The sequence below is a fragment of the Eumetopias jubatus genome, unplaced genomic scaffold, assembly GCF_037043125.1.
Source record: "Eumetopias jubatus isolate StellerSeaLion01/CBP00866 unplaced genomic scaffold, mEumJub1_p1.0 scaffold_4, whole genome shotgun sequence".
In the NCBI taxonomy this organism is placed as follows: Eukaryota; Metazoa; Chordata; class Mammalia; order Carnivora; family Otariidae; genus Eumetopias; species Eumetopias jubatus.
Genome location: NW_028274810.1, coordinates 9,495,020 through 9,511,120, shown reverse-complemented (window position 1 = coordinate 9,511,120; position 16,101 = coordinate 9,495,020). Strand labels below are relative to the sequence as shown.

General features: G+C 42.9%; 1 protein-coding gene and 1 pseudogene across 6 annotated transcripts in view; both read left to right on the top strand.

Annotated features, from left to right (window-relative positions):
• SLC22A15 (solute carrier family 22 member 15) overlaps positions 1-15,467 on the top strand; it is a 66,814-nt gene extending 51,347 nt beyond the window's left edge. The window contains exons 9-12 of one of the 6 annotated variants that reach the window (XR_015767960.1): positions 8,374-8,494; positions 9,960-10,036; positions 13,333-13,518; positions 13,810-13,893. Coding sequence is in view for 5 of the 6 variants with exons in the window: in XM_028101909.2 (XP_027957710.1) it covers positions 8,374-8,494; positions 9,960-10,032; positions 13,080-13,268; positions 13,810-13,899 (473 nt within the window). In the remaining variant the exon portion in view is untranslated. Of the gene's footprint in view, positions 1-8,373; positions 8,495-9,959; positions 10,037-13,079; positions 13,269-13,332; positions 13,519-13,809 lie in introns of those variants that run through there. The other 5 variants (XM_028101909.2, XM_028101911.2, XM_028101910.2 and 2 more) reach the window with 5 other exon arrangements.
• On the top strand, positions 1,396-2,300 carry LOC114207874 (peptidyl-prolyl cis-trans isomerase A pseudogene; annotated as a pseudogene).
• Positions 15,468-16,101: the final 634 nt, after the last annotated feature.

The window sequence follows — 16,101 nt, the reverse complement described above, 5'->3', positions numbered from 1 at the left end:
CTTTAGCTCAGGTCATGATCTCCTGGTCCTGGGATTGAGCCCCACATCGGGCTCCCAGCTTAGCAGGGAGTCTGCTTCTCCCTCTCTCTCTGCCTCTCCCCTTGCTTGTGCTCTCTGTCTCTCTCTCTTTCTCAAATGAATAAAGTCTTTAAGGAAAAAAAAAGTGTGCAAAATGAAGCAGAAAAAAATAATTGAATGAAAAGTTAACAAAGCATCAATGAGTTGTAGTACAACACCAAGCCTAAGGTATTTGTACTTGGAGTCAAAGAAGGGGGAAGTAAAGAAAAAATTATTTGCAGAAAAGGTGGTCATATCCTTTCCATGTTTGATGAAAGCTATAAACACATAACAAGAAAGTCCCGTTCATCAAGAGGATATAACAGTACCGATTGTGTAGCATCTCGTAACAGATTCAAAATACATGAAAATTGGATAGAACTGAAAGAATAAATAGATAAATCCAGAATTACAGTTGGATACTTCAATACCTCTCAACGATTAATAGCAAAATCAGACAGCAAGTAACTACAGATATAAAGACTTGAACATAACCTAACTGCCATTTGTCAGACGCTCTCCCCTAACACAGCAGAACGTGCACTCCATCTAAAGCACACATGAAACATTTACCAAGAAGGGCCACATTTGAGCCATGAAACAAGTTTCAGTAAATTGAAGAGGATTGAAATCTGCCAAAAATAGTTGTTTGATGAGAATGGAATTAAGCTAGAAATCAGTAGGTGAAAAACATCAGGAAAATCCTCAGATATTTAGATTTTAAAAACCACTCTTCTAAAAACCCACGGGTCAAAGAAGAAAGGAAATTAGAAAAAAATATATATTCTTTTAAAGATTTTATTTGGCAGAGAGAGTACGAGCAGAGGGAGTAGCTGAGGGAGAGGGAAAAGTAGGCTCCCCGCTGAGCAGAGAGCCCAACGTAGAGCTTGATCCCAGGACCCCAGGATCATGACCTGAGCCAAAGGTAGCCGCTTAACTGACTGAGCCACCCAGGTGCACCGAAAATATTTTTAATTAAACAATAATTAAAGTATAACATATCAAAGTTTGTGGGATGCAATAAAGCAGTGCTTAGAGAAAAATTTAATTGAAAATGTGTCAGAAAAAGGTGTTTTCAAGTTGATCTCAGCTTCTTTCCTAAGAAAATAGAAGACAAACTTAAGAAAAATGACAAACACAAAGCAAGGACAAGGAAGCAAATAATAAGAGCAAAAATCAATGAAATAAAATAGCAAAATACTGGGGGAAAAAACCAGTGAAACCAAAAGCTGACTGTTGAGATCAATAAAATCAATAAAGCACTTGCCAAACTAATATAGGAAAAAGAGAAAAGACACACATTACCAATATCAGGAATGAAAGAGGGGAACCTATAGAAACTGTTGGCATTTATAAGGGAATATTGTGAACATTTTTATGCCAGTAAATTCAACTTGGCCAAAATGGATCAATTCCTTGAAAGATACAAGCTGCCAAAGTATACTCAAAAATGCAGATAACCTGGCCTTGCAGACGCCACTGCCCCAGAGCCGCCCTTGCCGCCCAGCCATGGTCAAACCCACTGTGTTCTTTGACATCGCCGCGGACGGTGAGCCCTTGGGCCGTGTCTCCTTCGAGCTGTTTGCAGACAAAGTTCCAAAGACAGCAGAGAACTTCTGTGCCCTGAGCACTGGGGAGAAAGGATTTGGTTATAAAGGTTCCTGCTTTCCCAGGATCATTCCGGGATTTATGTGGGGGGGGGTTACTTCACACGCCATAACGGCACTGGAGGCAAGTCCATCTGTTGGGAGAAGTTTGATGATGAGGATTTCATCTGAAGCACATGGGTCCTGGCATCCTGTCCATGGCCAACGCTGGACCTAACATGAACGGTTCCCGGTTCTTCATCTGCACTGCCAAGACTGAGTGGTCGGATGGCAAGCATGTGGTCTTCGGCAAGGTCAAAGAAGGCATGAACATTGTGGAGGCCATGGAGCGCTTTGGGTCCAGGAACGGCAAGACCAGCAAGAAGATCACCATTGCTGACTGTGGACAGATCTAATAAATCTGACTTGTGTTTTATCTTAACTACCAGACCATCCCTTCTGTAGCTCGGGAGAGCACCCCTCCACCCCCACCTGCTTGAAATACCCCAGAATCTCTGTGCTCTCGCTGCAGTTCTGCAGGCTCTGTGGTTCCTTATCCCCAGGTCTAGCTGGATTGCAGAGTTCAGTTTATGATGATGAAATAAAACCTAAACCACAAAAAAAAAAAAAAAAAAAAATGCAGATGACCTGAATAGACCGATACATTCAAGAAATTTAATCTGTCGGTAAAAACATTCTTACAAGAGAATTCCAGGCCCAGATGGCTTCACTGGTGAATTCCCCCAAAAACTTAAGGAAGAAATAACAGCCATTCTATACATTCTTCCAGAAAACACAAGAAGATGGAATACTCTCCCAACCTCATTTGTGAGGCCAGCAATTACCCTGATACTAAAACCAAACAAAGACTTTACACGAAAACTACAGATCAGTATAGATGCAAAAATCCTGAACTAAATATTAGCAAATTGACCAAGCAGGGTGTATGCTACCAATGTAGGGTTAGTCTGACATTCAGAAGCTAATCGGTGTTATTCACCATCTTAAAAAGCCGAAAGGAAAAAAAAATCATAGGATCATTTCAATACAAGTCAAAAAAAGCACTTGTGAGAATTCAATACCCCTTCATTACAAAAACCATCAGCAACTAGAAGTAGTTGATAAAGGGCATCAAGGGGAAACCGACTGCTAACATCACATTTAATGGTAAAAAATTAAATACTTGCTCCCTAAGATCAGGACAAAGGCAAGGATGTCCATTCTTACCACTTCCTATGGAGCAGTGTACTGAAATTACTAGTGAAAAGGATAAGGCAATACAAAGAAATTAAAGGGATCCAAATTGGAAAGGAAGAAGTAAAACTGTCTTTATTCACAAGACTACTTGCTTGTGTCCATAGAAAACCCTAGGGAATCTACAAAAACAATCTACTAAATTAATAAATGAGTTTCACAGAGTCATATGACACAATTTTATTTCTATATATTAGCAACAATTTAAAATTGAAAGGAAATAATACCATTTATAATAAAATTAAAATGTGATATATTTAGGGATAAATTTTACAAAATATGTTTCAGACCTGTAGAAAACTATAAAATATAAAACATTGATGAGAGAAAATCAAAGAAGAGACTAAATAAAGGAATTGGTGGTGATAATAATAATAAAATAAATGAAGAGGTTACCATGCTCAGGGTAGAAGATCTTGTTTAAGGTATCAGTTCTCCCCTAAATCAGTCTCCCTTCAGCACACTCAATCCCAGTAAAATTTCCAACAGACTTTTTTTTTGTGGACAGATATTGACAAGTTAACACCAAAATTTTTATGGAGATGTAAAGGGTCTAGAATATCCAAAATAACTTTTATCAAGAAAAATAAAGTTGGAGGACTTACCTGATTTTAAAACTTACTACAAAGTTACATTAATCAGGATAGTATGATATTGGCAGATAGGAATGGATATATAGATAATAGAATATAGTATGAAATAAACCCACGCATATGGTCAGTTGATTTTTATTTTTTGAGGGGGCCTGAGATTTTGATCACCTTTTAAAAATGTTTTCTATTATACATAGAGAAAAATGGACACAGTCAGTTGATTTTTAGAAAAGATGACAAGTAGAGCTCAATGAGGAAAAGATAATCTTTCAACAATTGGTGCTGGGATAATCAGATGTCCGTGTGCAAACAATTTAACTTCAACTTGCATGTCATGTCATATGTAGTAATTAGCTCGAAATGAGTGGGAGACTCAGTTGTAAAGGCTAAAACTATAGAAGCTCTATAGGAGAATGTTAGAGAAAAATCTTAGTGACTTTGGTTTAGGCAAAGATTTCTTAAATAGGACACAAAAAAGCACAAAGCGAAAAACATTCATTACTTAGGCTTCAAAATTAAAAACTTTTGCTTTTTGAAAGACATAATTAAAGAAATGAAAAGCAAGGCATAGACAGAAAAATAATTGCAAAACATATACCTGATAAAGGACTTGTACCCTGAATATAGAATGGACTCTTGCAGCTTAATAATGAGAAAAAAAACATGGGCAGAAGATTTGAACAGACACTTCTCCAAAGGGATAAGAAAATGGTCAATAAGCATGGGAAAAGATGTTCAACTATTTAACATTAGGGAAATGGAAATCAAAACCACAGTGGAGATATACCACCGTGCACCTATTCGAATGTCTAAAATTAGGGTGCCTGGGTGGCTCAGTCAGTTAAGTGTCTGCCTTGGGCTCAGGTCATGTTCCCAGGGTCCTGGGATCAAGTCCCATGTCAGGCTCCCTGCTCAGTGGGGAGTCTGCTTCCTCCTCTGTCCTTTCTCCCTGCTCGTGCTTTCTTTCTGTCTCTCAGATACATAAATAAAGTCTAAAAAAAAAAAAAAAATAGAATGGCTAAAATTAAAAAGACCAACCATACCATCATTGGCAATGGTAAGGAAGAACTGGAACTCTTATATCCCGCTGATAGAAATGTAAAATGGTACAGACCCTTTGAAAAACATTAGCAGCTTATTTAAAAGGGAGACATACACTTGCCATATGACTCACCTTTACCCAAGGGAAGCAGGAACACAGATGTACACAAAGACTTTGATGCAAATGTTCATAGTAGCTTTATTAATAATAGCCCCAAACTGGAAGGAACCCAAATATCCATCGGCTGAGGAATGGATAAACAAATTGTGACATATTCGTACAATGAAATATTGCTCAACAACAACAAAAGGATTGAACTGTGACCTGCTGATACACGCAATAAATGGATAAATTTCAAAAGCATTCATGCTAACTAAAAGAAGCTAGACACAAAAGTCTACAAACTGAATTATATCATTCATGTGAAATTTTAGAAATGGTGAAACTATAGTGACAGAACTTTGTGCATATATGGTATTTTTCTTTAAAAAAATGGGGGGGAATGGGGCGCCTGGGTGGCTCAGTCGTTAACCGTCTGCCTTCGGCTCAGGTCGTGATCCCAGGGTCCTGGGATCGAGTCCCGTATTGGGCTCCCTGTTCCGCGGGGAAGCCTGCTTCTCCCTCTCCTACTCCCCCTGCTTGTGTTCCCCCTCTCGCTATGTCTCTCTCTGTCAAATAAATAAATAAAATCTTTAAAAAAATTAAAATTAAATTAAAAAAGGGGGGGAAGCAAATGAATTGTAGGGTTTTTTTTTTTTTGCCCACCTGTGTATCACAGCAGAGGGCATACTGCTGTATTAAATATGCATGAGAAATCAAAAATTTGCCATAATCACCCAGTGAATGAAGTAGTTGATTAAGTTGAAGTTTTACTATTTGGGGTCAGTGAAATGTGACTATAACATACTGAGATTTTTTGTTCTGGCACCCTCAGATGGGCTCTGAGAAAACTTCCAGATAGCTAGTTCCAAAAATGGTGTCCTTACAGCTTCATCATTGGAATAAACTTATAACCTCTTGAATTTAGTGCTTTGAAGGATACAAGATACAAGTGTTTGGAGAATTATCTTTTTTTCCCCTCAAAGATAATTGAGTTTAGTTTTCCTTTTTTTTTTTTAAGATTTTAGTTATATTTATTATTCATTCATTCATTCATTTGACGGGGGGCAGAGCACAAGAAGGCAGAGCGGCAGGCAGAGGAAGACAGCACAAATTGGTGAGGTGGGGGGGGTGCAGAGGGAGAAGCAGACTCCCCACTGAGCAGAGAACCTGAAACAGGGCTGAATCCCAGGACCCTGGGATTATGACCTGAGCCAAAGGCAGACCCTCAACCCAATGAGCCACCCAGGCGCCCCTAGTTTTCCTTTTTAAATTACTTTTTTTTTTTAAACAGTCACTTTGGACTTTTGCTGGTAATAGCCAGTAGTATCTATTTTATTTTCAGATAAAGAGCCAAAGTCAGGAATCAAAGGAACCAGCCCAGTGGCTGCAAAGCACTCCTGAACATTGACTCAGAATGACCAACAGCCCAACAGCTTCCGAGGCAGGAGCCCCAGAAAGGATAAGAAATAATTTTCTAATAAACAGAACTGTCTGAATTGACATGGACTACCTGGGGATAGGTGAATTCCCCGAGGTTCAAGTGGTGACTGCAGACACCATTGTCAGGAACGCAGGGGAGAAGTTTCAAGCATCTGATGAGGTGTTAGGCCGGTGGGAGTGCTCTGTGGGTACACGGCTGGAGCCTCGCTCCCCAAAGGGCTTCCATCTGGAACCGTCCTGAGCTTCACGTGAAAGGCTTCTTCCAGCTTTGGATCTTGTGGGTGTTTGGATAAAAGCCTTCTGTGGCGTGCCATTTGAATTCAATTTTCAGGACAGCCATCCCCTAACCTGTTGTTAAAGATGTTACAGAGCGTCACTGTACAGTTCTGAAAGATGCCATCCTGTACAGGTTGAAAACAGCCCCAGAGATCATTTGCAGTAAAGCAAATGTGCATATTCCTGTTTGCTCCAAGGCTACCGAATACCTTTTCCTGACACACTGAGTTTTCTGGAAAATAATTGAAGAATTGCCCTTGTTATTGGTTTAATGGAAAAGATTGTTAGATCTCAAGTGCAGACATATATCTTGGGGTAAACGCCAAAAGGCAGAGTTCTTTTTCCAGAAGCACTCATGGCTTAAAATAATATATTCAGTACTTAAAAGAGCTAGCATCTTCTTCCAAGTAGCCTGGCAGAAGAGGAGAAAGCCCCAGATGGTCGGGTTTGGCAGCGCGTGGGCCACTGTGTTCGGGACACCATCTTTAAAGTAGATGAAGATTTATTTCATAGTCAAGCAGGGAAGGTGAAGCATAGTTTAGGATGGAGTATTTAAATGCCCCCCTCCTTAGAAGTTGAGAGAGCATTAACACCGATTCTTTTCACTAAATTCATCCCTACTGTAGTCCTTCTACTTATTTGTTCAACAAATATTTAGCAAGCACCGCGGAGGATCGTCCTATGGGAGATGGTGTGAGGGGCACAGATACAAACAGGATACCAGCCTTAGCCTGAAGTAACTCGGAATGTACTGGGGGCAGACAAGATAGAAAAGGAAGCAGCTCCAGGAGTGTGTCTGAAGCGTGCCGGTTGAATGGATTAGGGAATAGGCACAGTGGAGGTCAAAGGAAGGAGAGGATATTGCTTTTGAGTTATTTAAGGGAAGAGTGGTTTCTATGAGCCAAGCAAGCAGCCGCAAGGAAGGGGACAAGCGAATTCTATTTGGCAGAAATGTCAAGGAGAATGAGAGGCAATTACTTTGGCGATTAGGACCTCGCTGTTGACCTTCAAGAGTAGGACTTTGGAGGAGAACATGCTATCGGAAGCCAGATTGTAGTGAGCTACAAGGGCAGGTGTATTTGGGGAAATGGAGGCTTGGTCCCTCATTGAAGATGTCTGCTAGTCAAGGGGGAAAGTACCACAGAGTCAATGAGATTTTTTTCCTTAGAAGGAGAAATTGTTATTTTGAAAGCAGAGTCTAGTGGGTTATTGAAGGGAGAGGTTAAATATGTTTGAAAGGGAGTAATTGCATTGCAAGATCCCAGGGAGAAAAATGTTAATAAAGGAAAGAACCACGGGATAATTGATAGTATTTTTGATAGGGAAATGAGCTGCCATAATCTGTATTTTTGTATTTTATGTAAAGACGTAACATTAAGAAACTGAAATATCATTAGTGATTAGTAATTCAAGTAAGAAGTTGGGCAGGAAGAAAGATTAAAAGTAGTTCCATATTTAGAGTCTTGTTCTTTAAAGAACATTAATTTATACCCTCTGGTAGTCTTTTAGCGGGATTATTCCTTATCTTCCAATGGAACACCAAGAAACGCCCACTGAAGAGAGTCGTTTTCCTGGACCGCCCTCTGCCTCTTACATCCGTCAGACTTACTGCCCGAACGCGCCAGAGCTTGTCATGCTTACCACCATTTCACATCACTGGTTGTTGAACGAGGTTGGGAAAGAGAGGCCATCCCATGGTGGATGAGACTTACCATCCCCATGAAGCTTGCTTTACTACAGGACAGTTTTCCAAGAGCTCTGTCACTGAGGAGGAAGCGAGTTTAATCACCCACAATGACCACCACTGTGGAAGGTGTCGGAGAGCTAGCCAAGACACTGGGAGAATATTTGTGTGGGTGTGTTATGTGTGCTCACTGAACCTTCTGAATGTGTATTCCATGACACTACCTCCTTACTGTTTGAGATCACTATTCATGCCTCTGGCTCCTTCAGAATTCAGTGAGTCATTTAAAGGTGTCTTTCTCCTTGAAGGACCTCACGGTGTTACCCTTGTCCTCCTCAGACACAGGTGTGTTTGCCGTGGTGAACAGCCATTCCTTGTCTCTGCTCGGGAAGCTGACAATCAGCGCGGCCTTTAACGTGGTGTACATCTACACCTCTGAGCTGTACCCCACAGTCATCAGGTGAGCCTCACACGTCCTGCATGTTTTGCTGTAGACCCTTGCCGCGGCAGAGGGATGGTTCTCGTTCCACCGGGACCAGAGTTAGTGTGGGCCAGCAACGATCCAGCAAGCAGGCCGAAGCCCAGAAGTTGCCTGTGTAGACTGCACTCAGCCCACTTGGCTGAGGAAAACGTAGCTGTATTTTGGGCTGAACTCCCTCGTGTAAATCATGAGGGAAGTCCTCTACAATGAACACATCCCATCACCCAAAGAGTGCTCGGATGCCATCTTGATTTCATTGGATTGAATTTATTCAGTCACCCATCCTGTGTCAGGCACATGTCAGGCAAGGGGACTAGGTCCTTGTTCTCACAGGACCTACATTTTCACTCAGAATATACACATTGTTAAAAAGATAATTCCACTTAGAAGTGATGATGAGGTTTTCATATTAGTTGTTAAATGTGGTTTCTAATGAGTAGGACATGCTCCTATCAAAAAGAACACACTCTGAAGTTTCCCCCTCATAAAATAAGTCTGAAAACAAGATGGGAAGGGCAGGGATGTAGCTCAGTCTTCTTAGAACTGCCTCTGAGGGCCGGGCAGGAGCTCCCTAGCTCAGCACTTCCCCAGGCTTTTCAGAGATCATTCCAAATGTTTCCCTCATCCGTGCAAACTGAATGATTCTTTCTGCCTATTAATTTTAAGTCCCTTTTCCTCCAGTTTTTCCCAGGCTGTCTGTGATTGGCTGGTCATTTCCTAATTATTCCTCTGACCTGATTTCTCTGGCTCCTGGCTGTGATGCTAGGATGACCATTTTGCCATTGCTAACAATTAGGCTGGGGTGAGAGGGTGCTGCCTGGCCACCCCACCTGTAACTGCTCTCATTCCCACCCCCTCCCACCTCTCGCATGTCCGTACCCCTCACAAAGGTCACGTTCCTGGTCTCCTGATAATATGTGCTCAATTCATAGTCATATGCCTGACCCTTGAATCGTCAATTTGTTGAATTTAAATAAATGGGCAGACTTCTCAGGTCATAAAGGCCTGGCTCTCCACGGGTATATCAATTCAGAGGAAACCTCACACAAAAACCCGTAAGAACATTTGACAAGAAACATTCTCATGGTCGTTTCTACAACTGTTCTCTGTAATAACTGCGCTGTCCAGTATGGGAGTTACTAGCCTCATGTGGCTATTTAAATTTAAACTAATTAAAATAAAGCAAATGAAAAACCCAGTTCCTCGTTCTCACTAGCCCCATTTCTAGTGCTAATAGCTGTCTAGCGGCTTCCATATTGGACAGTGCGGTTATAGGACATTTCCAGCGGCTCAGAATGTTCTAGCAGGCAGCACTGCTTGTGCTTCCTCCACCTTGGGATTTATTATTACAGGCCCATTGTCCCACAGGGTCTTTACACTCCCCCCGCCCCCACCGCCCCTGCCAGAACTTACTGATTTTTCCCCCCCTTTTTATGCCTTTCAGGAACGTTGGGCTTGGAACTTGTTCTATGTTCTCCCGAGTTGGTGGGATTATTGCCCCCTTCATCCCCTCACTGGTTGGTTTGTACCTCCTAGTTTTGTTTTTCTGGATTCTCTGCTTTGGAAATGCTTGCGCCTTTGAGTAGAAGGTGGTAATGAACAGTTGCCACTTAAGATCAGCCTGCCCCGCATGGGAACCTTGTATCTTTTAGATTACGTGTCCCTCAGGGCAGATGGGCTCGGACCCAGGATGCTCTTAGCCCCGAGGCTCCGCGTGTTTGCTTCTCTGCATTTACTGGAGAGTTAGCTAATGCCAGTGTGCCCTTCCTATCTCCATCCATAAGTTAGCCAGCCAGTGAATATTTATTAAGCTTCTGCGATGTGCTGGGCTCCGTGTTGAGCACTTCAACACATATCATCTCAAGTAAGCTTCACAAGAACCATGTGAGGCAGGCATGGTTGTTGCCCTCTATTAAAGATGAGAAATCAGCAGAAGCAGGTTAGGTAACTTGCCCAAAGGCACACCACTTCCACAAGAAAATTAGAAGAGAAACGTGCCTAGCAGTGTGTCTATTAAGAGTTTTTAGTGTTTCCTAAATGTCATAGTCAAAAGAAAGGGGATAGACCTAATGGCAGCCCTGAAAATCCTTCCAGTCTTGAAATGTTCCAGTTCTGTGACAGATTAATCCCCAGAGCCCCTGCGGATGTCTCTGCTGGGCCGAACTATTGCCCTCCCAGCCAGCACTCAACAAGGGGTGCCTGGATGTGCTGTGTAGACAACTGTTCTGCCCACTAGCGATACACCCAGGGGGTTCCCGCAGGACCAGCCAGGAGGGTCCTTGGCTTCACGCAGCATGGAAATCAAATGTGAGCCAGCAGGAGGTGAAAGAGTTTATTGAAGATCTGGAGAAAGCAGATACAGATGGAGTGACTGTCTGGGAGGCTCAGAAAGGAAAGGAAGGAGTCTCATCTTTGTCCATGGGGCTGGGAGTGGTCTGGTGTACGTGTCCTCTCAGGCATCCAGGCATCCAGGAACCGCTTAGAACAAAGACAAGGGCCCCCGTGTTATTCCTTGGAGCCAAGGTGTCTTGCCATGGAGATGTCTAGAATGTCTCCAGTGGTCTGGAATGCTCATATGATAGCTTCACCTGGTTATTGTCACCTGGTCCTTCCTTAGATATTATCTGTTCTAGAGAAATCATTAAGTCCTGACCTCTTATAAGAAGGACCTATGCGATTTGCTTTACAAGGCGTGTGTGAAGTGGGCTGGGAGTGTGGGTCCTAGCAAGAGGAGAAGCGGGAAAAGCAGCAAAGGGAAAACCAGCTTTTTCTCTCATAGCGTCCCTTTGGTGTCCCTGCCTCACTAGCACAGGAGAATGTCTCTGAAATGCCACTGTGGCCTCTTTTTCTTTCTTTCTCTCTCTCTCTCTCTTTCTTTCTTTTTTCTTTCTTTCTCTCTTTCTTTCTTCTTTTTCTTTCTTTCTTTCTTTCTCTCTCTCTTTCCTTCCTTCTTTCCTTCCTTCCATCTTTCTGTCTTTGACTTGCAGTATACTTCCTTTTCATGAGTATCTCTTTCCATGTTTCATGCTTAATTTTACAGTATAAGACCATTTCTCTAATATAAATTAGTTCCATTCTGCAAAGTGTGTGGACATTAGGGGTTTATCTCTAAAGATCTCTGACTCTGGATGGCTCTCCCAGAACATTAGAATACCTAGCACTGTACCTCTATTCCTGCTCAGTTGAGAAGAGATGAGAGTGTTGTGTCCCCCTTGATTCAGCAGCACACCCACAGTGTTGGACCTGTGTTTGCATGTGGGCTCCAGAAGTGAGATTCCCCCCTCCCACCTCCACCCCTCGCCCCACTTTGTCCGTCATCTTTTTACTTCTGAAAAATCAGGCAGAAGATACCCTAACTAGTAGTGGTCCTATCCACGCAATTTGGAAGCCCAAAAGAGAGAAGCATAAAGCTAAGCAACTCCTATACAGGAATTCAAGAATGTTGATCAGCTCAGAAAGGCCCCAGAGTAACACCCCAGTGGCCCTAGAGCAACACAGTTTTCTGTGTCATTATCTTTGAGCCAGTTTGTGTTTCAAGAAACTAAATTTTCCGAAGAATGTCTGTTGGATCTCTGAAGCAAAGCTGTATCACCGTGTTCAGGTAGTTTCCAAATCACACGGGTTCCTTAGGGTTTTCTTTTTCTTTTTGGGGTGTTCATAACTTTAACCCCGTCCTCCAGGCATGTTGCTGAAGCGGGAGAGCGAGGTTCTTGTCTCATGGAGTTGAAGAATGAATCTCGCAGACAAAGGAGAGGAAAGGGATAGAGTTTTTATTAAGCAAGGATACAATAAAAAAGCTCTCAGCAGTGAAGGGGCCCCCACAGGATTGCCCCTGAGGGCTTTTAGGATTGGTCTTTTATTGAAAGCTAACCAGGGAACTTAAATCTTTTTAATTTCTCTACTGATAGCACTTTTGTGTAAGAACTAGTGATAACATCTTTAATGGCTTACTTTTTTTTAGGGTCTGGTTAATCTCTGTTGGTCCCAGGTGACTGTCATAAAAAGAGACCCCCCTCCGAAGACACCTTGGGCAGGGCGATCTGGTGTGTTCCCTTATCTCTGGTTTCCTGACACCTCCGCATTTTGGGGATTTCTGTGAGCCTGATCACGGGAGCCCCCTCCCTATCTCTCCCTACTAGCCTGGCCTGTCCCTCACTCAGTGCTAAGTGAATCAGCGAGCATACTGATTGGCTGATTCCAGGGTGGAGAACTTTAAACTTTATGGTGAGCGAGTATTTGAGGTGTCTCCCAAGCGAAGAGTATGTGGAGATCCCTGTGTTCTAAGCGAGTTGCCTGCAGTGAAAGCAGTACCCACCCCCCTGCTTCCGATCCTATGCACATACCTCTGCCGCCTCTCTGTGTACTCACTCCCACTTCTGCGTGCCTGAGCAAGCACTCCATGATTTTCCAGGGTAACTCTCCATGGGGAAGGAAGTGGCTTATTGTGTATTCTAGTAGGAATAGTAAACATGGCCATGCCTCGGTCATAAGACTGCTGATGTCACATGCTGGGAAACGGATACCGAGTTTTTGTATGTTTTTGTTCTACTCCCTGCCCCCACAGAGATATGTGCAGTGGTCTTTACCCTTCATTGTCTTTGGAGCCACCGGCCTGACTTCGGGCCTCCTGAGTTTATTATTGCCGGAAACCCTTAACAGCCCATTGCTAGAGACGTTTTCTGACCTTCAGGTGTATTCATATCGGAGGCTAGGGGATGAAGCATTATCTTTACAGACCTTGGATCCGCCACAGGTATGGCATAGTCTTCATAGTCTTCTTTTTTTTTTTTTAAAGATTTTATTTATTTATTTGACAGAGAGACACAGCCAGAGAGGGAACATAAGCAGGGGGAGCGGGAGAAGAAGCAAGCCTCCCGCAGAGCAGGGAGCCCGATGTGAGACTCGATCCCAGGATGCTGGGATCATGACCTGAGCCGAAGGCAGACGCTTAACAACTGAGCCACCCAGTTGCCCCAGTCTTCATAGTCTTCTTAATCTTTCAGGTATACCTCTTGGGATGATGATAGTTTGAGGGGGCAGCAGAAGAATGTTCTGGTTAGATTTAATAGAACCAAGCAAAACTGTTGGAAAACAGGTGTGAGATTAATAGCAACTGGTTTTTTAGAGAAATGAAGGTGGCCGGTGATTCATTCACTTTTGTAGAACACTTTAGGGTGAAATCTTAGGGGAGATGTCATAAAAATGCATTTGTCAGTTGAGTGCTAGATAATAATGTTCATTTTAGAAATGTCATGGCATCATGTGACCATTCTGGTTCTCCTTTCCCCTTTCAGTCTGTGGACAAGGACAACACTTTAGGCAGTGAGAGTGAGGAAGAGGAGGAGTTTTTCGATGCAGATGAAGAAACCCAGATGATTAAGTGAAGAGCCCCGGCTCCCCCCTCACAAGCAAATGATCTCCTTGCCTCTGGCGAAGGCAGGCTTTTCCAGGAAACCTAAGAGTTGTAGAAGCACAGGCTTGAACATGCATGGAAGGTCCTCAGCATGGGCTCATTTTTTTTCAGGCACAAAGGACAATGGAGAAGAGATTTCATGAGCGAGGACATCACAGTACTGAAGGAACAGTCGTTCGTTAGTCCACAATTCAGGTTTATTTCCGAACCATGACTTCTGGCCAGATAGCTCAAATCCGCACACCAGAGTGGAAAGCTAATTTGTTTCTAGAAGTCTGACTGTGTTGCTTATCCTTGATCATGACCTAAAGGCAGACATGTAAAATTCCTTCTCACCACGTTAGTGGAATAAGATAAACCATCCTTAAGATTTCATCCTAATACCATATTTGACGTCTACCCCCATCATCTGTGCCTCACCAGGAATCTCTTGAGGCCGACTGTTGTTCACATTCCAGTTTTTTGCCAGAGGAATAGCACTGAGAGGTAACTGTATGTGGCCCAAGGCCTCCAGCTTTACCCTAACTGTTCACCCCTTGCTTTCCAAGCTTAGGGTTGGCTTGAGCTCCTCGTGCCTTGAGTCCTACAGACGATCGCCTAGGAAAAGCCAACTGTACTGAAGCGATTTTCTGAGAGCCCGAGGTGTGGCTGCAGTTCCCTGTCCATTCCCTTTGACAGTTCAGACCTGTGCGCGTCTCCAGAAACTGGTCCATCTCAGATTCCAGTACCAGCACTCACTTCAGAACCGTGCTCAGTAACAGATGAAGCTTTGTGAGGGCGGAGAGCACTTGCAGAGTGACAGACATGTTGGGCACTTGAAAAGGGGCAGCTTTTATAAGGAAGAAAAGAAAATGATCTGTCACGGGTTTTTGTTTGTCTGTTTTCGGCATTGTGCAACAAGGCACTTGGGCAACCGTTAAGAACTTGAACGCTTCTGATCCCAGATCAGTCCCTGCCTCTGTAGTCAGAGTAAAAAGCAAGTAATTTCATAGGAAATGTGGTTTTTTTCATGAAGTACTGCCAACTTTAAAATAAGTCTGTCACACTTAGTTTTCTAAAATCATATGCTGGAAATACCTGTTTCCCTTGAAACTTGAATGCTATCTCAAGTAGGAGTATTAACCTGGAATCAACAAGTTTGTGCAATATGGCCTTAGGCTGCTTTCCCAACAAGGAACATTCCTGTGTCTTCAGAATTTCCATTTTGCTAACTTTGGGAGAAAGAGAAGTTGCATTGGAGGTAAAGAGAAGACGTCATGGGGCCTGCTTCTGGAAATCTTGGAGGCATCACCCCCAGTTGGCTCTGACACTTTCCTGTCCCCTTCCACGCTAACCTCTTGGTTTGCACTCTTATTAGTCTGTACCTTTGTATTTGTTAAAGTATTTTTATGTCCTTTATGCCCTTGATGATATTTTGAGCTCTTCATAAATAGGGACCATCTCTCCTGCTGTTTGTTTCTCTCTGCTATTTGCCGAAGAATATGGGCCTAGACACAATCAGTATCTAATAAATATTACTGTTTCTAACCATCAAGAAAACTGTGGAACTCCTTGCAGTATCATTTTTATAAATCCCAGGCAAATGTGACCCAAACCCTCAAACTGTGGAATCCTGCTTTTCTATCTCTGGCAGATTGGAGACACTGCCCCCCACCAGGAGAGGAAGACAGGAGGAACTTACAAGGACACTTAGAAGGTCTTCTTAGTGGTTGGGCATTAAAAATAAAACACTGAACTAGCATATATGTGCTCTTCGGTCAGTTAGAGCGCTCTTTGCATTATGAGAATAATACGTCCCCTTATAGAAAATTTGGAAACTAGAAGTTAAAAAATCTATCACCCATAGGCCCAACACCCAGGGGCAACCAGTGTGATGGCTTGGTTCTAACTGAAGACCAGTTGGGAATCCATCTCTCTGTTGGCACTGGGGTTCCCTCTGCCTCTGGCTAAATAAATGAGGATTCCATTAGTTCTATCCCTGGGTCTCCTGCTTCCCCAACTGTGGGGTAGAAAAAGGGAAGGGTGTTATACATGTTGCCTAATAAGAAGGCCAGGCAGGCTACCAACTGCTCGAGTCAGTTGTATCACTGATAAGGTCGTTGTTTCTTTCTAGATGGTCCTTTGGTGAAGTTTAATATTTACTGTTTTTTCATTCTACCACCTTTTATAAAGA